Below are 20,921 nucleotides of genomic sequence, written 5' to 3' on the forward strand. Positions count from 1 at the left end.
CCTCTTTCGGGCCGTTTTTGATCACAGGCAGGTGAATGACTGGTTCATCTAAGGCAGGGGACGAGAACCGCTCAGGACTACGCGCTGGAGTTCCGGACGCTGGCAGCGGGGCCCGGGTGGAACGAGCGGGCCCTGATAGACCATTTCCGGTGCCACCTAAGGGAGGACATCCGACGGGAGCTAGCCTGCCGGGATGCCATGCTATCGTTCTCCCAACTGGTGGACATGGCCCTACGGGGTACCAGAGAATATAGTGTCCGACCGAGGTCCCCAGTTCATGTCTAGAGTCTGGAAGGCGTTCATGGAACGTCTGGGGGTCAGCCTGACCTCTGGTTTTCACCCCGAGAGCAATGGGCAGGTGGAAAGGGTGAATCAAGATGTGGGTAGGTTCCTGCGGACCTACTGTCAGGACCGGCCGGGGGAGTGGTCGGTTTTCCTGCCATAGGCAGAATATGCTCAGAACTCTCTCCGCCACTCCTCCACTAACCTAACACCCTTCCAATGTGGTTTGGGGTACCAACCAGTCCTGGCACCGTGGCACCAGAGCCAGACCGAGGCTCCCGCAGTGGATGACTGGTTTCGGCACGCGGAGGAGACTTGGGAAGCTGCCCACGTTCGCATCCAGCGCGCGGGCGTCGTCAGAAGGCCAACGCTGACCGCCACCGCAGGGAGGCCCCGGTGTTCGTCCTGGGGGATCGGGTCTGGCTCTCGACCCGGAATCTGCCCCGCCGCCTGCCCTGCCTGAAGCTGAGCACGTGGTTTGTGGGGCTGTTTAAAGTCCTGAGGAGAATAAACGAGGTGACATATAGGTTGTTACTCCCCCCTGAATACCGTATTAACCCCTCGTTTCATGTGTCTCTCCTCAGGCTGGTGGTAGCTGGTCCGCTCCAGGAGTCTGAGGTACGGGAGGTTCCTCCACCTCCTCTGGACATTGAGGGGGCCCCGTCGTACTCTGTCCGTTCCATCCTGGATTTGAGGCGTCGGGTGGGGGGCCTTCAGTATCTCGTGGAGTGGGAGGGGTACGGTCCGGAGGAACGGTGCTGAGTCCCAAGGCGGGACATCCTCGATCCCTCCCTCTTGAGGGATTTCCACCGTCGCCATCCGACTCTCCCTGCTCCGCGCCCTCCTAGATCATCTTAATATTGCAGATAGATTGTAACTTCCATCAATGTAATTGTCTGCATCACTTCCAATCCCCCATGTTTATATATATACTCCCCTTTATTACTTTTCAACCCCGCCATCCTTTCCCTACTTGGAGTAAATTAGTGAACAACAATGCCCAGGCCTCTACTTCCAGCCTATACTTACTATCTACACCTTATGAACACAGTCAATTTTACAATAATTCTATTTTATTTGTTTTTGCTCCTGAACTACTTCTACTCTCAACCTTTCCGATCATTTTCATGATGTCCATCCGGTTTGCTTCTATATGCCATATCTTTATAACTGTGCTCTTTCCCAAAAGCTCCCAACATACAACCTATATACTTATTGTGGACACAGTATGCTTACATTATTAGTTATCTTGTTATTATTTGTTATTAGTCCCATCCTTCAACTCCATTCAATACCTCCCATCTATCTCCTAACACCATCCATATAGGATTTCTATTTGCCATATATATTTCAACCGTACTGTGATGTTTTACAAAAGTTCTGAACCTTTCTATTCTCATTTGCTTCTACAGATTGTGAATTAAAAATAAACATTTTTGCTAAAAGTATTATTATATTATTGATCGATTGACTATGACTTTTCAGATCACCCAGTAATTCTATCTGCAAGGTTAGCTCCAGGTAAATATTGCAATCCTTTAGCCATTCCTGGACCTGTGTCCAAAAACAAGCTACAAATGGCCATAACCAAAACAAATGATCTAATGATTCTGTCTCTTCACAGCAAAATCTGCAGAGCTGGGAAGATTGTATCCCCCATATAAATAACATTCTATTGGTAGCAAGAATTTTATATTATAATTTAAATTGAAAGATTCTAATTTTTGAATCCGGTGTTGTTTTGCCTGTCAGTTCATAAACACTATGCCATGGGATCGGTACGTCAAAAATCTCTTCCCAACTATTTTGCAATCTATATGGGACGGCTGTCAATCCTTTGGTCCTTAAATGAAACTGATATACTTTTTTATTTATCACAGTTTTCCTTAACCAATTATGTTCTTTAATGAAAGGCAGACTGACAAGTTCCTTACTTTCTCCCCCTTCCACTTTCCTCTTCCACTTTTGCGGTAAGGCTGCAATTATTTGGTTGTAATTTTGGGTAGAGCAGACATTTCCATATGTTTTTGTTAGCTGCATATGCGACATAACTCCACCAGTCCTACCGATGATATAATTTACGAAGATTATACCTTTTTTAAACATTCTGTCAAAAAATAAAGTTTTTTTGTCAATTAGTATATTTGAATTTAACCACATTATTTGTTCTGTCATTTCTGGAGGATTAAATTGAAATTGCAACCAACTTTCTATGGCTTGTTTTAGAAATGGTGATATTTGGGAGATGATTTCCTTTCAAATAACTGAAAATGAGTGGTCTTACAACTGATCTTACTTATCTACAAACACCTGCAGGCCAGGTACTGTATAAACAACATTAGTTATCACACCAAATATCCCCCAGAGAAAATGCACAAACTTACATGCCAATTGACCCACACAACACTTAGGTTGGGAAACAGCATGTGAACAGTCCACCAGCACAACACTTTCTTCTCCTTGCAATGGCATCATAGAGATAGATAGAGGACTCATCTTTGTATCTGTGCCATTATAGATTCTGTGACAGCATGGGCAGAGCCATTGAGGCAATCTCCATTTTGAAGTAGTCCATTTTATTTTTCACGATTGGCAAATCAATCAATCAAATGTTATTTATAAAGCTCTTTTTAAATCAGCAGATGTCACAAAGTGCTATACAGAAACCCAGCCTAAAACCCCAAACAGCAAGCAATGCAGATGTAGAAGCACGGTGGCTAGGAAAAACTCCCTAGAAAGGAAGAAACCCAGAGAGGAACCAGGCTCTGAGGGGTGACCAGTCCCCTTCTGGCTGTGCTGGGTGGAGATTATAACACTACATGGCCATTAAGGCCAGATTTTTCTCCAAGATGTTCAAACGTTCATAGATGACCAGCAGCATCAAATAATAATCACAGAGGTTGTAGAGGTTGCAACCGGTCAGTACATTAGGAGTAAATGTCACTTTGCTTTTCATAGCCGGGCATTTAGAGGTTGAAATAGCAGGTGCGGTAGAGAGAGAAGTTGATAACAGCAGGTCTGGGACAAGGTAGCACGTAAGGTGAACAGGTCAGGGTTCCATAGCCGTGGGCAGAAGAGTGGAAACTGGAGCAGCAGCATGACCAGGTGGACTGGAGACAGCAAGGAGTCATCAGGCCAGGTAGTCCTGAGGCATGGTCCTAGGGCTCAGGTCCTCCGGGATGGGAGGGAGAGAGAGAGAATTAGAGGGAGCATACTTAAATTCACACAGGACACCGGATAAGACAGACTGACTCTTCATCCCCGGCACATAGACTATTGCAGCATAGATACAGTGCCTTGCAAAAGTATTCATCCCCCTTGGCGTTTTTCCTATTTTGTTGCATTACAACCTATAATTTAAATGGATTTTTATTTGGATTTCATGTAATGGACATACACAAAATAGTCCAAATTGTTGAAGTGAAATGAAAAAAATAACTTGTTTCAAAAACATTCTAGAAAATATACAACGGAAAAGTGGTGCGTACATATGTATTCACCCCCTTTGCTATGAAGCCCCTAAATAAGATCTGGTGCAACCAATTACCTTCAGAAGTCACATAAGTAGTTAAATAAAGTCCACCTGTGTGCAATCTAAGTGTCACATGATCTGTCACATGATCTCAGCATATATACACCTGTTCTGAAAGGCCCCAGAGTCTGCGACACCACTAAGCAAGGGGCACCACCAAGCAAGTGGCACCATGAAGACCAATGAGCTCTCCAAACAGGTCAGGGACAAAGTTGTGGAGAAGTACAGATCAGGGTTGGGTTCTAAAAAAATATCTGAACGTTTGTACATCCCACGGAGCACCATTAAATCCATTATTAAAAAATGGAAAGAATATGGCACCACAACAAACCTGCCAAGAGAGGGCCGCCCACCAAAACTCACGGACCAGGCAAGGAGGGCATTAATCAGAGAGGCAACAAAGAGACCAAAGATAACCCTGAAGGAGCTGCAAAGCTCCACAGTGGAGATTGGAGTATCTGTCCATAGGACCACTTTAAGCCGTACACTCCACAGAGCTGGGCTTTACGGAAGAGTGGCCAGAAAAAAGCCATCGCTTAAAGAAAAAAATAAGCAAACACGTTTGGTGTTTGCCAAACGGCATGTGGGAGACTCCCCAAACATATGGAAGAAGGTACTCTTGTCAGATGAGACTAAAATTGAGCTTTTTGACCATCAAGGAAAACGCTATGTCTGGCGCAAACCCAACACCTCTCATCACCCCGAGAACACCATCCCCACAGTGAAGCATGGTGGTGGCAGCATCATGCTGGCCCCATGTAGCTCAGTTGGTAGAGCATGACGATTGCAATGCCAGGGTTGTGGGTTCGTTTCCCACGGGGGGCAAGTATGAAAATGTATGCACTCACTAACTGTAAGTCGCTCTGGATAAGAGCGTCTGCTAAATGACTAAAATGTTAATGTTTTTCATTGGCAGGGACTGGGAAACTGGTCAGAATTAAAGAAATGATGGATGGCGCTAAATACAGGGAAATTCTTGAGGGAAACCTTTTTCAGTCTTCCAGAGATTTGAGACTGGGACGGAGGTTCACCTTCCAGCAGGACAATAACCCTAAGCATACTGCTAAAGCTACACTCGAGTGGTATAAGGGGAAACATTTAAATGTCTTGGAATGGCTTAGTCAAAGCCCAGAATCTGTGGTATGACTTAACGATTGCTGTACACCAGCGGAACCCGTCCAACTTGAAGGAGCTGGAGCAGTTTTGCCTTGAAGAATGGGAAAAAATCCCAGTGGGTAGATGTGCTAAGCTAATAGAGACATACCCCAAGAGACTTGCAGCTGTAATTGCTGCAAAAGGTGGCTCTACAAAGTATTGACTTTGGGGGAGTAAATAGTTATGCACGCTCAAGTTTTCTGTTTTTTTGTCTTCTTTCTTGTTTGTTTCACAATAACAAATATTTTGCATCTTCAAAGTGGTAGGCATGTTGTGTAAATGAAATTATACAAACCCCCCAAAAATCAATTTTAATTCAGGTTGTAAGGCAACAAAATAGGGAAAATGCCAAGGGGGGTGAATACTTTCGCAAGCCACTGTACTGGAGGCTGAGACAGGGGGGTCGGGAGACACTGTGACCCCATCCGACGATACCCCCGGACAGGGCCAACCAGGCAGGCTATAACCCCACCCACTTTGCCAAAGCACAGCCCCCACACCACCAGAGGGATATCAACAGACCACCAACCTACTACCCTGAGACAAGGCTGAGTATAGTGCACGAAGATCTCCTCCACTGTACGAGCCCAAGGGGGCGACAAACCCCCTCTCCCTCCCTTCTGATTACCCGGTTGGTCATGACTCCAACTGGCTCACCAGGAGGGATCAGCCAATAAGGTTGGAAGTCCCACCCTGTTGAATACATCAAAATGGTGCTGCCCATGCTAATACAGAATTTTGGCCGCTAGAGGCCTCTATCCTTCTCCATGGACAGTATGCTCCAGAGTGGCGCAGTGGTCTAAGGCACTGCATCTCAGTGCTTGAGGCGTCACTACAGACCCCTTGGTTCGATTCCAGGCTGTATCACAACCGGCCGTGATTGGGAGTCCCATAGGGCGGCGCACAATTGGCCCAGCGTCGTCTGGGTTTGGCCGCTGTAGGCCGTCATTGTAAATACGAATTTGTTCTTAACTGACTTGCCTAGTTAAATAAAGGTCAAATAAAAATGTAAACATGCACTAACTTGAGGTGTCGGGGGCAGAGCCCTGGAGTGAGTCCAAGAGCCCTGATTGGTTGGCATGGGCGGGTGATTGACAGGCCTGAATGCCAATCAGATTGAAAGGGCCGGCCTTTTTTACACATATGATACAGGGTATATAGGCAACTAAAATCGAGTACATGGGGAGATATATCTCTGCAGATGATCTGTCTATCTGGTCAAAATCCCTGATACAGGTCCACACCTCTGGTGGTATGGATAACTTATTATGTCTCCAGAGAAACTAAAATTATAATAAAGGTCTATGAAATTACTATAGGTGGAATTAGGTGTTTTTGCCTGGTGTCAAACTGACCCCAAAGGACTTGAAATTTTAAAGTCCATATTGATACACAAACACTAAACAATGATTTAGATTTATTAAGAACAAGTTTATTGACAAAGACATGACAAATTGAATAAACCACATTTGGGCTATGATCAAAAATATGCCTCTGGGGTCATAAGGACCCCAGTCGGTAGTATGAGGGTTTAGAAATCATGTACATCCCAGTCAACACGTTGTTTTGGATCTGTATTTAAAGAAAAGACTACATTGAAAATGGGCTGCATTTTGCCTCTTACATTTTTTGGGGGGCACAAATGAAGAAATGCAACTAGCTATGTGGTCATATTTTATATTTAGATACACTACATCCTTTTTCTGGCATGCTGTTGATTCATGTTGTTGTCTTAAATCCCTGACTAGGTTACTTTCAAAATGTGCCAATCAACCACAGAACTCACACTTCTTGTTTCTATGCACTGCTACACCAGTAAGTTGACTCACTGTACAAGACCTCTCCCCTTCACTCTGTAAGTACGCTATATTATATAGTTTTTATTGTTATTATTATTATTATTATTATTATTATTGGTATTATTACTGTTATGTGAATTATTTAACAAACTATTTCAGTTTCTCTGTGCGTCTCCCAAAAGGTTGTAAGTCTTTTGGGATTTAAGTAACGGCCAGAGTCCCGGTCTGCATAGTCAGAGATATTTATTCATTGAGAATTCTGCCATCACAATTTCAGAGTCCATCTTTTATACTCATACGTCATACAAAAAAATCCCTCCCCTCTGTAGGCGGGCTGTCGTTTTCCACTCTAAAACTGCTCTACTGACCATCAGTTCACACACACACACACATATACACACATGCATACACACATACACACACACACACACACACATACCCTACTCCCTGCATTACTCAGTTATTGCCGTTCTCACAATATTCTGCACCATGTTTTCATAGCAGTTTCTCCCCTCCCTAAATTGGGAGGCCACTTTATCTTAGTTTCTCAGTTGTCTTTGTTGTCTGGCCTAACTCTTACTCACATTGCTAAATAGTGGCTCAATGCCATAGCCTTTACTGGTCCTACACTCACACATTTCTAACACATTATACACAGTTTCAGGGTGTAATAATTAGTCATTAATAATTAATCTATCAATTACATCAGGCCCTGTATTCATTAAGTGTCTCAGTGTAGGAGTGCTGATGTAGGATCAGGTCACCCTGGTCCATAGTAATGATCTAAAAGCTAAATTGATCCTAGATCAGCACTCCTGGTATACTCAGAGACACTTTGTGCTTTTTTCAATGTATCAGGTGTAGTTATTCACCAGCTATAGAGTGAGTTGTTGTGTATGTTTCTAAGACTGCAGGGTGGGAGATGCAACAATGGCTTTGAGAACAGCAGGAAGTGTGTTGGTGGTCTTTCTCTGGTCTGTGACAGGTATGGTCTCATTCATAACTGTTTTAGTAATGTTATCTTAATGTTATTCTGGTGTGTTCAATGGCATCATCTGTTTGGCGCATCAGCTTTCCTGAAACAATTATCTTTCACACCTCACTGAGTGATGCTTATATATCGTTTCCATTCACACTCAACTCAGCAACTACAGTACGGCAACAAAGTGTGGACAAACCCTCCTGTCAGTGTAAGCCGATAGACCTTTGCTTCATGTAATATCATTGTGTTGTGTGACTGTGTGTTTCAGTGGTACTGGGTCAGAATGGCTGGAGTGTGACTTACACCCCTCAGAGTATCTGTACCTTGAAGGGGTCAACAGTGGAGCTGTCCTGCTCTTACACATATCCCAGTGGTACAGTCACAACAACCTTCTGGTTCACAAAAAATGATGCTGAGGGGAATCCTTTTAGTCTGAGTGATGACCCAGAATACATAGATCGTGTGACGTACCATAGAGATAACAAGAATGACTGCACTCTAAGAATCACAGACCTGAGAGAGAGTGACGCAGCTACGTACAAGTTCAGATTTATAACAGATCAGACCGGAGGGAGATATACTGGCAACCCTGGAGTCACTCTGTCTGTCACAGGTACAGTGATATTATTCTGTCAATTTAGTTCTGGAAATTGTAGTATTTTGTAATATAATATAATATAATATAATAATATAATATAATAATAATAAATAATATGCCATTTAGCAGACGCTTTTATCCAAAGCGACTTACAGTCATGCGTGCTTACATTTTTGTGTATGGGTGGTCCCGGGGTTCGAACCCACTACCCTGGCGTTACAAGCACCGTGCTCTACCAGCTGAGCTACAGAGGACCACTTTGTCTTAAAAAAATTAATGTAATGTGACTAGAAAATATGTCAGATGACTAATGGTTGTAATGTGCTGTGATCTACTCCAGATCTGCAGGTGAAGGTGACTCCTTATTCATTTGTATCAGCATGGAAGACACTGACTTGCACCACCTGTATTCTGACTGGTAACCCCACCTACATCTGGTACAAGAACGGACAGATAGTAACTGACAACACTTCCCCCTATTCAGTCTACCCTGATGCTGCAGACAGCTACTCCTGTGCTGTAAAAGGCCGTGAGGATCTCCACTCTCCTGCAGTGTGTGAGTGTGGATTGAACTCAGTATTCTAGTATAACTTTTCAAGTAGATCTATTCTGTCTGCTAAACAGCCCTCACAGTTATCTAACATAACTGTAACACAGGATTACTGCAGCTCATAATTGTATTGTGTACATCATGCCCTCATTGTCATTATGTTTCAGGTGTTCAGGATCAGAGCTGTAACAGAGTGACTTACACCGACAAGAGAATATGTGCTTTGAAGGGGTCATCAGTGGACATATCCTGTAGTTATTTCAGTTATCATCCGATCAAAACAACATTCTGGTTTAGAAGTGATAAGTCGGCACCTGAGGACCTAGCCAGAGACCCAGAGTATGCAGGCCGGACCCTGGAGAGCCTTCCCTCCACCCTGAGAATCACAGATCTGAGAGAGAGCGACTCAGCTGAGTATAAATTCAGATTCAACACACAGATCTCAGGATGGGGGTACAGCTTCTCTGGAACAAGTCTGTCTGTCACAGGTAAAACTACACTTACAGAACATTATGATATACTGGTAATACTACACTTACAGAACATTATGATATACTGGTAGTACTACACTTACATAACATTATGATATACTGGTAGTACTACACTTACAGAACATTATGATATACTGGTAATACTACACTTACAGAACATTATGATATACTGGTAGTACTACACTTACAGAACATTATGATATATTGGTAATACTACACTTACAGAACATTATGATATACTGGTAATACTACACTTACAGAACACTATGATAAACTGGTAATACTACACTTACATAACATTATGATATACTGGTAATACTACACTTACATAACATTATGATATACTGGTAATACTACACTTACAGAACACTATGATAAACTGGTAATACTACACTTACATAAAATTATGATATACTCGTAATACTACACTTACAGAACATTATGATATACTGGTAATACTACACTTACAGAACACTATGATAAACTGGTAATACTACACTTACAGAACATTATGATATACTGGTAATACTACACTTACAGAACATTATGATATACTGGTAATACTACACTTACAGAACTTTATGATATACTGGTAATACTACACTTACAGAACACTATGATAAACTGGTAATACTACACTTACATAACATTATGATATACTGGTAATACTACACTTACAGAACATTATGATATACTGGTAATACTACACTTATAGAACATTATTATATACAGGTAATACTACACTTACAGAACATTATGATATACTGGTAACACTACACTTACAGAACATTATGATATACTGGTAATCCTTTATCTCTAGTAGTAGTTGGTGGAAATGTTGAGGGTTGTACTTTTATGTTTTTATTCTCTCTTCATTCAGACCTGCAGGTGAAGGTGACTCCTGACACAATATCAGAAGGACATAGTGTGACACTGACCTGTAGCACCACCTGTACTCTGACTGACAACCCCAACCCCACCTACATCTGATACAACAACGGACAACTTCTACATGAGCCCACATCTCGGCAATACTCTGTCAATAATTCTTATTCAGACAGTTACTCCTGTGCTGTAAAAGGCCATGAGGATCTCTACTCTCCTGCAGTGTGTGAGTATGAATGCAATTAGTTCTCTACTTAACAAGTATCAGTCATTTAAGGTCAATGAGAAGGGACAAATGACATAGAAATGACAATGTCATACACTCTTAGAAGCCTCCAACACTCTACTCAGCAAATTGGATGTAGTCTATCACAGTGCCATCCGTTTTGTCTCCAAAGCCCCATACACTACCCACCACTGTGACCTGTACGCTCTTGTTGGCTGGTCCTCACTACATGTTCGTCGTCAAACCCACTGGCTCCAGGCCATCTATAAATCACTGCTAGGTAAATCCCCGCCTTATCTTAGCTCATTGGTCACCATAGCAGCACCCACCCGTAGTCTGCGCTCCAGCAGGTATATCTCACTGGTCATTCCCAAAGCCAACACCTCCTTTGGCCGCCATTCCTTCCAGTTCTCTGCTGCCAATGACTGGAACGAATTGCAAAAATCTCTGAAGCTGGAGACTCTTATTGTCAGGTCGTGTTGTAGGTGTGGTGTAGGAATCAAACGCAGGAAGCAGACTGAATTCCAAAAAGCTGTATTCCTGCCTAAACACAGGCAACAGGACGAAATAAGCCTGACAGCAAAATACGCACGAAGGCGAAAAGACAATGCGCACAAACAGGTGCGTCAGGATGAAAATAAGTGCACACACAAGTGCAACGAACGCTCCAGCAAACAGTGGAGAAAATAACGCTCAACCGAGCAATACACAGACTGACGGTAACAATCACACACAACACAAGACAAACACAACGAGAAACTTATAGGACACTAATTACTACAAAACAGAAACAGGTGTAGAAACAAACAGACAAAAGCAAACGAACATGAAACATCAATCGGTGGCAGCTAGAATTCGGAGACGACGAACGCCGAAGCCTGCCCGAACAAGGGAGAGAGGCAGCCTCGGCCGAAACCGTGACAGTACCCCCCTTGACGCGCGGCTCCAGACGCGCGCCGACTCCGGCCTTGGGGACGACCCGGAGGCCGCGGCGCAGGGCGCGTCGGATACCCCGATGGAATTCCGTCAGGAGCGACGGGTCCAAGATGTCTCTCCTCGGCACCCAGCACCGCTCCTCCGGACCGTACCCCTCCCACTCCACTAGATACTGAAGACCCCCTCTCCGACGTCTAGAATCCAAGATGGATCTCACGGTGTACGCCGGTACCCCTCGATGTCCAACGGGGCCGGGGGGGTCTCCAAGATCTCATGTTCTTGGAGTGGGCCTGCTACCACCGGCCTGAGAAGGGACACATGGAACGAGGGGTTAATACACTTATACTCAACTGGTAACTGTAATCTATAACATACCTCGTTCAACCTTCTCAGGACTTTAAATGGCCCTACAAACCGCCGACCCAGCTTCCGACAGGGCAGGCGGAGGGGCAGGTTTCTGGCAGAGAGCCAGACTCGATCTCCAGGTGCGTACACTGGCCCCTCACTGCGGTGTAGGTCGGGCGCTCGTCTTCTGTCGACGTATGGCACGCTGCAGATGGACGTGTGCAGCGTCCCACGTCTCCTCCGAGCGCCGCACCCACTCATCCACAGCGGGGGCCTCGATCTGGCTCTCATGCCATGGTGCCAGAACCGGCTGGTACCCCAAAACACACTGAAAAGGGGTTAGTTGGGTGGAGGAGTGGCGGAGAGAGTTCTGTGCCATCTCGGCCCAGGGCACATATCTCGCCCACTCCTCCGGCCGATCCCGGCAGTACGTTCTGAGAAACCTACCCACATCCTGGTTAACGCGTTCCACCTGCCCATTACTCTCCGGGTGGTAACCCGAGGTGAGGCTCACCGAGACCCCCAACCGCTCCATAAAAGCTCTCCAGACTCTGGAGGTGAATTGGGGACCTCGGTCAGCCACAATGTCCTCGGGCACCCCGTAGTGCCGGAACACATGGGTGAATATAGCTTCGGCGGTCTGCAGGGCAGTAGGAAGACCCGGCATGGGGAGCAAACGACAGGCCTTAGAGAACCGGTCCACAACGACCAGGATGGTAGTATTCCCTTGAGAGAGGGGAAGGTCAGTTATAAAATCCACCGAGAGGTGGGACCATGGTCGTTGTGGAACGGGCAGGGGCAGTAACTTACCCCTAGGCAGATGTCTAGGCGCCTTACACTGGGCGCACACCGAGCAGGAGGAAACATAAACCCTCACATCCCTGGCCAACGTGGGCCACCAATATTTGGCACTAAGACAGTGCACTGTCCGGCCGATACCCGGGTGTCCAGAGGAGGGTGACGTGTGAGCCCAATAGATCAATCGATCCCGACACTCGAGCGGAACATACTTCCGACCCTCCGGGCATTGTGGTGGACTAGGGTCGGTGCGTAATTCCCGCTCGAGCTCAGAATCGAGCTCCCACACCACCGGTGCCACTAGACACGACTCCGGCAGTATGGGAGTGGGCTCCACGAACCTCTCCTCCCCGTCATACAGCCGAGACAGCGCATCTGCCTTCCCGTTTTTTGACCCAGGGATGTAGGTGATCTTAAAAGAGAAACGGGTCAAAAACATACTCCATCTAGCCTGCCGAGGGTTCAGCCTCCTCGCTGCCCGGATGTACTCCAGGTTACGGTGGTCCGTCAAAATGAGGAAAGGGTGTTGAGCCCCCTCAAGCCAGTGCCTCCACACCTTAAGGGCCTGTACCACAGCTAACAGCTCCCTGTCCCCTATGTCATAATTTCGCTCCGCCGGGCTGAGCTTCTTGGAATAGAAGGCACAGGGGCGGAGTTTAGGTGGCGCGCCTGACCGTTGTGAAAGCACGGGCGCCAATACCGGCCTCAGACGCGTCCACCTCTACCTGAAATGGTAAAGAGGGATCCGGATGCGCCAGCACCGGAGCCGAGGTAAACAGGTCCTTCAGCCTCCCAAACGCCCTGTCCGCCTCGACTGACCACTGCAGACGCACCGGACCCCCCTTCAAGAGAGACGTGATGGGAGCTGCCACTTGCCCAAAACCCCGGATAAACCTCCGGTAGTAATTCGCAAACCCCAAAAACTGCTGCACCTCTTTCACAGTGGTTGGTGTTTGCCAATTACGCACGGCCGACGCTTCGGTCTACCTCCATCTTCACCCCTGACGCGGACAACTGATACCCCCAAAAAGGAGATAGACTCCTGGAAAAACAGACACTTCTCTGCCTTCACATACAGGTCGTGCTCCACCAGCCTCCGCAACACTCTGCGCACCAGGGCCACATGCTCGACACGGGTAGGTGAGTACACGAGAATGTCATCTATGTACACAACGACTCCCTGTCCCTGCATGTCCCTGAAGATCTCATCCACAAATGATTGGAAAACCGACGGAGCATTCATCAACCCGTATGGCATGACTAGATACTCGTAATGGCCCGAGGTGGTACTAAAGGCTGTTTTCCATTCATCATCCTTCTTGATGCGCACCAAGTTGTACGCGCTCCTGAGATCTAATTTCGTGAAGAAACGCGCCCCATGCAACGACTCAGTCATGGTCGCAATCAGCGGGAGTGGATAACTATACTTCACCGTAATCTGATTGAGACCACGGTAATCGATGCACGGACGCAAACCACCATCCTTCTTCTTCACGAAAAAGAAACTCGAGGACGCGGGGGAAGTGGACGGCCGTATGTATCCTTGTCTCAGCGATTCGTCTATGTAAATCTCCATAGCTTTCTTCTCCTCCTGAGACAGAGGATACACATGACTCCGTGGGAGCGCAGCTCCCTGCCTGAAGGTTTATCGCACAATCCCCCTGCCTATGGGGTGGCAACCGCGTCGCCCTCGCCTTACTAAACGCGATAGCCAAATCCCCATATTCAGGTGGAATGTGCAATGCGGGCACCTGGTTTGGACTCTCCACCGAGGTAGCCCCTACGGAAACGCCCAAACATCTACCCACACACTGAGCAGACCACTCCATCAGAGCCCTCTCCTGCCACGAAATCACTGGGTTATGGGTACTCAACCAGGGCATGCCCAGCACCACCGGATACGCAGGAGAGTCAATCAGGAACAGCTGAATCATCTCCTGATGAGCCCCCTGCGCACACATCCTAAGTGGCGCCGTGACCTCCCTGATCAAGCCCGTACCCAACGGACGACTATCTAGGGCGTGAACGGGAAAAGGAACATCAACAGGAATGAGGGGAATCCCTAACGCTAAACAAAACTTTTTATCAATAAAATTCCCAGCTGCGCCTGAATCTACCAGCGCCTTATGCTGGGCATGAGGTGCTACCTGTGGAAAACATACAGGCATACAGAAATGGGCAACAGAGAGCTCTGGGTGAGTGGGGCGCCTACTCACCTGGAAGGAATCCCCAGTGCGGGACCTGTCGTCATCTCCCCTAGGAGGCCATCCCCAGCACCTAGCCGCGGTGTGTCCTCCCCGACCACAGTTGGTGCAGTGGATGGACCCCCTAGTCTGCCGACTCCTCCTATCTCTAGCGCCAGCGCCCCGAGCTCCATAGGACACGGCTCGGATGCGCTGGAGGATGGAATGGACGGACCCCCCTCAGGACGTCCGCGGGTAGCCAATAGGTTATCTAACCTGATTGACATGTCGACCAGCTGGTCGAAAGTGAGACTGGTGTCCCTACAGGCCAGCTCCCGACGGACGTCCTCTCTGAGGCTACATCGGTATAGATCGATGAGGGCCCGCTCATTCCACCCTGCATCTGCCGCTAGAGTACGGAATTCGAGTGTGAATTCCTGGGCACTCCTCCTCCCCTGCCTGAGGAAGACCAGACGCTCCCCGCCGCTTTCCCCTCCGGGGATGAGTCGAACACCGCCCTAAAGCGGCGGGAGAACTCGGTGTATGTAATAGTCGTGGCGTCGATCTTCCTCCACTCCGCGTTGGCCCACTCCAACGCTTTACCGGCCAGGCAGGAGATCAGGGCGGACACGCTCTCATGCCCTGAAGGTGCCGGATGTACTGTGGCCAGGTACAGCTCTACCTGGAGCAGGAATCCCTGACACCCAGCTGCGGTCCCGTCGTAGGACCTCGGGAGAGATAGTCGGACTCCGCGAGGTTCCGGCGCTGGACTGGGTGGGCTGGCCGATGGTGCTGGCAGGGCGGCTGGCGGTGGAGGCGGACCCCAGCCTCGGAGGGTGGTCATCACCTCCTGCAGGGCGGCCCCCATCTGCAGGAGCTGCTCTTGCTGTTCCCGAACCTGGGTTTCCAGTCTTGAATGTGCTGCTTCGGCTCCTGCTGAGTCCATACTGTGCGGTGTGTGATTCTGTCTGGTCGTGTTGTAGGTGTGGTGTAGGAATCAAACGCAGGAAGCAGACTGAATTCCAAAAAGCTGTATTCCTGCCTAAACACAGGCAACAGGACGAAATAAGCCTGACAGCAAAATACGCACGAAGGCGAAAAGACAATGCGCACAAACAGGTGCGTCAGGATGAAAATAAGTGCACACACAAGTGCAACGAACGCTCCAGCAAACAGTGGAGAAAATAACGCTCAACCGAGCAATACACAGACTGACGGTAACAATCACACACAACACAAGACAAACACAACGAGAAACTTATAGGACACTAATTACTACAAAACAGAAACAGGTGTAGAAACAAACAGACAAAAGCAAACGAACATGAAACATCAATCGGTGGCAGCTAGAATTCCGGAGACGACGAACGCCGAAGCCTGCCCGAACAAGGGAGAGAGGCAGCCTCGGCCGAAACCGTGACACTTATCTCCCTCAATAACTTTAAGCATCAGTTGTCAGAGCACCTTACCGATCACTGCACCTGTACACAGCCCATCCGAAATTAGCCCACCCAACTACCTCATCCCTATATTGTTATTTATTTTGCTCTTTTGCACCCCAGTATCTCTATTTGCACATAATCTCTTGCACATCTAGCATTCCAGTGTTAATACTATTGTAATTATTCTGCACTATAGCCTATTTATTGCCTTACCTCCATAACTTGCTACATTTGCACACACTGTATATATATTTTCTGTTGTATTTCTGACTTTATGTTTTTTTTTACCCCATATGTAACTCTGTTGTTTTTATTGCACTACTTTGCTTTATCTTGGCCAGGTCGCAGTTGTAAATGAGAACCTGTTCTCAACTGGCTTACCTGGTTAAATAAAGGTGAAATAAAAAAATAAAATAAATAGAAATTAAGGATACAGTATTTTTCCCTGGGGTACAAAAATATCAAAATGCATATAATGTACTTTCAGAGGTACACATAATGATCTCACATGGTACTGTTCGGTACCTTTCAGGGTACATGTGCGGATAAAGAGTTTAATGATACATATTTGTACCCAATATTTAAAATATAAAGGTACAATTATCGGTAACACTTTCCTTTATATAAAAAAAATATTGACCATGTTAAATTATCATTGTAATTGCACACACATTGATGTCAGACATGCACCTACCTCAATGCTCTTTTGCTGATGACTGGGATGAATGCAAGAGCAGATTTCAGGAGCAGGACAAGACACCCTCGTTTGACAGATGACTGATATAAGGGCCTGTATGTGATAGGCCTATCTGGCTTATATGATTATGATGGTCATAATGCTTCTTGACAGTGTTGCAAAGTGTATTTTCTTAGTCCAAGTAAAGTGACACAGGATGATCATAATGCTTCCTGACAGTGTCATAAAGTGTATTTATTTAAAATATGATGAACAAAACATGACTGTAAATAATTAATTACAACAACAAAGGATTTAAGAAACAAATGAAAGGAAATATATTGGCAGGGAAAAAAAATACTTGAATAAATGTCACTGTAGGTGTCATAACCAGCCATAAAGTAACACAATATATGTCACAAAAGGTGTCAATATATGGGTTATGACAAGTTATGTCAGCTGTTATGACATATTATGACATGGTTATGACTGTGTCATAACGTGTGATGACACTGGGTGTCAAGTAAAGTGTTACCCAATCATCACACTCTCACTCTCAAATAAAGGTCTACATTGTGAAGGTACATTTCTGTTTCCCAGGGTAAAAACATATTTTGTGTACCCTCAATCAATACCGTTAAAAACCACCATAAAGTACAATTATGAATCTTTGCCACCTAAAAGGAGCTAAAGGTTTGTTACTGGGGTGGTACTCCAGAAATCCCGGTTGGAAGATTCCTGAAACGGCAGAGAATAAGCAGGGAATCCTACAAACAGTATTTATTGAAAATCTGGAAATTTGGGGAAAGTTACTAAATATTTTCAAGCCTACTTGCAGGCCTGATGTGGCCTGTAAACCACACACTTCAGGCCACTGTATTAGGGTAAAATTAGGCCTCAAAATAAGGCCTTATGAGATATGTAATCTATTGTCATAAAGAGTTTGATTTTAATGAATAAACACGCCTAAGAACTCAGGACTGAAAATGTATGAATTCAACAACCATGTCTCTGTCATTAACAAATACAGTCATGGGTGGTAACTCTACAATTCATTCAAAAACTGGATAATTATATTGGAGGCGTGGCTTAGCGGGGGCGTGGTGTTCAAATAGTTATTTTTTGCCACCCGTGAGTGGAAGTGTTGTACTAGTTTAAGTGCTAGAGGTACATTTTTGCCACATACAAGGAACAAATGGCTTTGTAATGCTTTTGTACCTGTAGAGAAAAGTACAGTTCTGAACCTATAACTAGTGATTGTGAAACAAAGCTTCCTGAAGCATTGAGGTAATCCAGCCCATTGTGTCAAAAATAGGTTCAGTACTTGAGGCTTTGATGAACACAGGGCACACTAGTGGCACCTGCTGGTCCAAAGAAATAAGAGCAGCTAAATTATTATTGTTGATGTCCCACATCCTGTAGAGCAGGATTCTTCAATTCCGGTCCTGGAGGGCCGAAACACTTCTGTTTTTTATTTCTACCTGGTTAATTGCACTCACCTGGTGTCCCAGGTCTGAATTAGCCCCTGATTAGAAGGAGAGGATGAAAAACAGAGGTGTTTCGGCCCTCCAGGACCGGAATTGAAGAACCCTGCTGTAGAGTGTGTGCAGTGTAGCCTTTATGTCTTCTAACAAACCAATACCAAACTAACCAGCTGGTTGTTCAATGAAACGAAGCTTCGGACGTCATTGATCACGTGCTTCTGATAAAGTGATACATGCTATTATTACGCATGCCTCTGAACTATGGTATCAAACATAACATCACTACCTATAACTAAAAGTACAAAGGAGGACCTTACAGGGAACCACCCCAGTGACAAGCGGTTGTACCCTTTTAGGAACAAATCTAAACCTTTATTTCTGAGTGTGTAGATATATGTCTATATTTTGTATTTATTTTATATGAACCTTTCCAATACATCTAAAACACTTAGTCCCATTATCGTTTCAGGAATTAATCAGCTACATTTTGATTCAGGTGTTCGGGGTGAGAGCTGTATGAATGTGACTTACACCCATCAGAGTATCTGTGCTTTGAAAGGGTCAACAGTGGACATATCAGGCTTTTACACATATCCCAGTTGGCATAACGTCACAGAAGTATCCTGGTTCAGCAAATGGGAGACTGGAGTAACTAAGGATCTGAGCCAGGACCCAGAGTATGCAGATCGTGTGACGTACCATCGGCAAACAGACAAGGACTCCACTCTAAAAATCACAGACCTGAGAGAGAGCGACTCAACTGAGTACAAGTTCAGATTTAAAACAGTTAATGCAGAATGGGGATATACCTTCTCTGGAACAACTCTTTCTGTCACAGGTAATACTGCACTTTGTGTGTACTGTATTTTCTATACTCTTAGGAAAAAAGGTCCTATCTAGAACCTAAAAACATTATTTGACTGTCCCCATAGGAGAACCCTTTGAAGAACCGTTTCTGTTTCCAGGTAGAACCCTTTTGGTTCCAGGTAGAACTGTTTTGGGATCCATGTAGAACCCTTTCCACATAGGGTTCTACATGGAACTCAAAAGGGTTCTACCTGAAACCGAAAAGGGTTCTACCTGGAACCAAAATAGGGTTATCCTATGGGGACAGTCAAATAATCATTGTATGTATACATTAACTGATTTAGGTTGTATTTACCTGGCCTGATAACAGGAGAAAATAAGACATTTATTCTTTATTCACAATCTTTCAGGTCTGCAGGTGGAGGTGACTCCTGCCACAGTGACAGAGGGACAGAGGGTGACACTGACCTGTAGGACCGCCTGTACTCTGACTGATAACCCCAACCCCACCTACATCTGGTACAAGAACGGACATGTAACCAACCAATCTAACAGTCTGTTCCTAAACCCAGTCAGCAGTGAGGATGCAGGCAGATACTCCTGTGCTGTAGAAGGCCATGAGGATCTCCCCTCTCCTGAAGAGACTCTCACTGTCACATGTGAGGATTTTTATTGTATTCTTTACTAAATTACATCATCACTTAGGTCCTTACTGCATGTGCTTATGTTACGCCCCTGAAAAAGGGGAGAAATAATCACGAAAGTGACGCAGTTGTTTCCTCACTGAAAACTTTAGTATAATGAGCTTTTACAAAAATACCACATTTTACAGAACAACAGATCTACAGGAACCAGAGTTTTGTAGGGTACAAAGCTTATTCAAGTCACAACAGCATAAACTGTAATTCACTAAAACATATACAAATGTTTCAATATAACTGTCAAACACAAAGTAGCTTTAGCTCAGTAACCCATAACTACATTTATCAACCATGTCAACAAAGTATTCGAAACACATTATACAATTAACCCCAAATATATTATTAACAGCGCACATAAAATGGCAGCTACTCTCAATACGAAGCTATTTTCGCTGCAACCAAGCAGATTTCACTCACACACGCACCTAATAACTCTCTTCAACTTAACTCTAACTTACTCAAGATGTTACTAACACATACCTTAAACTCTCTTGACATGTTAGCAAGTTATTACATTCAAATTAACTCGTTTTATATCAATAACGTACCTGAAAAAGGGGAGAAATAATCACGAGAGTGACGCAGTTGTTTCCTCACTGAAAACTTTAGTATAATGAGGAAAAAAGACCGCGATTTCCCCAGAAAGTTGGGTGGAGACCAGAGCAATCGATCTCAGACTCATAGATTAAGAGCATTTAGTTGTCACGATCGTTGGTTAGAGAGGACCAAGGCGCAGCGTGTTGAGCGAACATACTTTAATAGTAAAGTGCACACACGAATACAAAACAATAAACGATACGTAACGTCCTCAGACAATGACTGACAAGGAACAAAAACCCACAAACACAAGGTGAAAACAGACAGTATAAATATGGCTCCCAATCAGAGACAACGAGCCAACAGCTGACACTCGTTACCTCTGATTGGGAGTCACTCAACCAAACAAAGAAATACAATACATAGAACAACCCAACCAAACAGAACACCACGAAAACGAACACACCCTGGCTCAACATACAAAGTCCCGGAGCCAGAGCGTGACAGTACCC

At 45.3% G+C, this 20,921-nt stretch overlaps 1 protein-coding gene across 1 annotated transcript; it reads left to right on the forward strand.

The window, feature by feature from the left end:
* The first annotated feature begins 7,698 nt into the window (after positions 1-7,698).
* On the forward strand, positions 7,699-10,483 carry LOC123481465. Its single transcript, XM_045205742.1, has 5 exons — positions 7,699-7,753; positions 8,019-8,363; positions 8,689-8,904; positions 9,066-9,386; positions 10,270-10,483. The coding sequence occupies exons 1-5, from the start codon at positions 7,699-7,701 to the stop codon at positions 10,377-10,379; spliced, it is 1,047 nt and encodes a 348-aa protein (XP_045061677.1). The 3' UTR covers positions 10,380-10,483.
* The last annotated feature ends 10,438 nt before the right edge of the window (positions 10,484-20,921 follow it).

The sequence above is a fragment of the Coregonus clupeaformis genome, chromosome 20 (assembly GCF_020615455.1).
Source record: "Coregonus clupeaformis isolate EN_2021a chromosome 20, ASM2061545v1, whole genome shotgun sequence".
NCBI classification, from domain to species: domain Eukaryota; kingdom Metazoa; phylum Chordata; class Actinopteri; order Salmoniformes; family Salmonidae; genus Coregonus; species Coregonus clupeaformis.

What these genes read in the sequence shown, in the direction of transcription:
- LOC123481465 (XM_045205742.1), top strand. Translation starts at nt 7,699, where the DNA reads ATGGCTTTGAGAACAGCAGGAAGTGTGTTGGTGGTCTTTCTCTGGTCT. An exon ending in AGTCACTCTGTCTGTCACAG is followed by an intron (nt 8,364 to 8,688) that starts GTACAGTGATAT and finishes GATCTACTCCAG; the next exon opens with ATCTGCAGGTGAAGGTGACT. An exon ending in AACAAGTCTGTCTGTCACAG is followed by an intron (nt 9,387 to 10,269) that starts GTAAAACTACAC and finishes CTCTTCATTCAG; the next exon opens with ACCTGCAGGTGAAGGTGACT.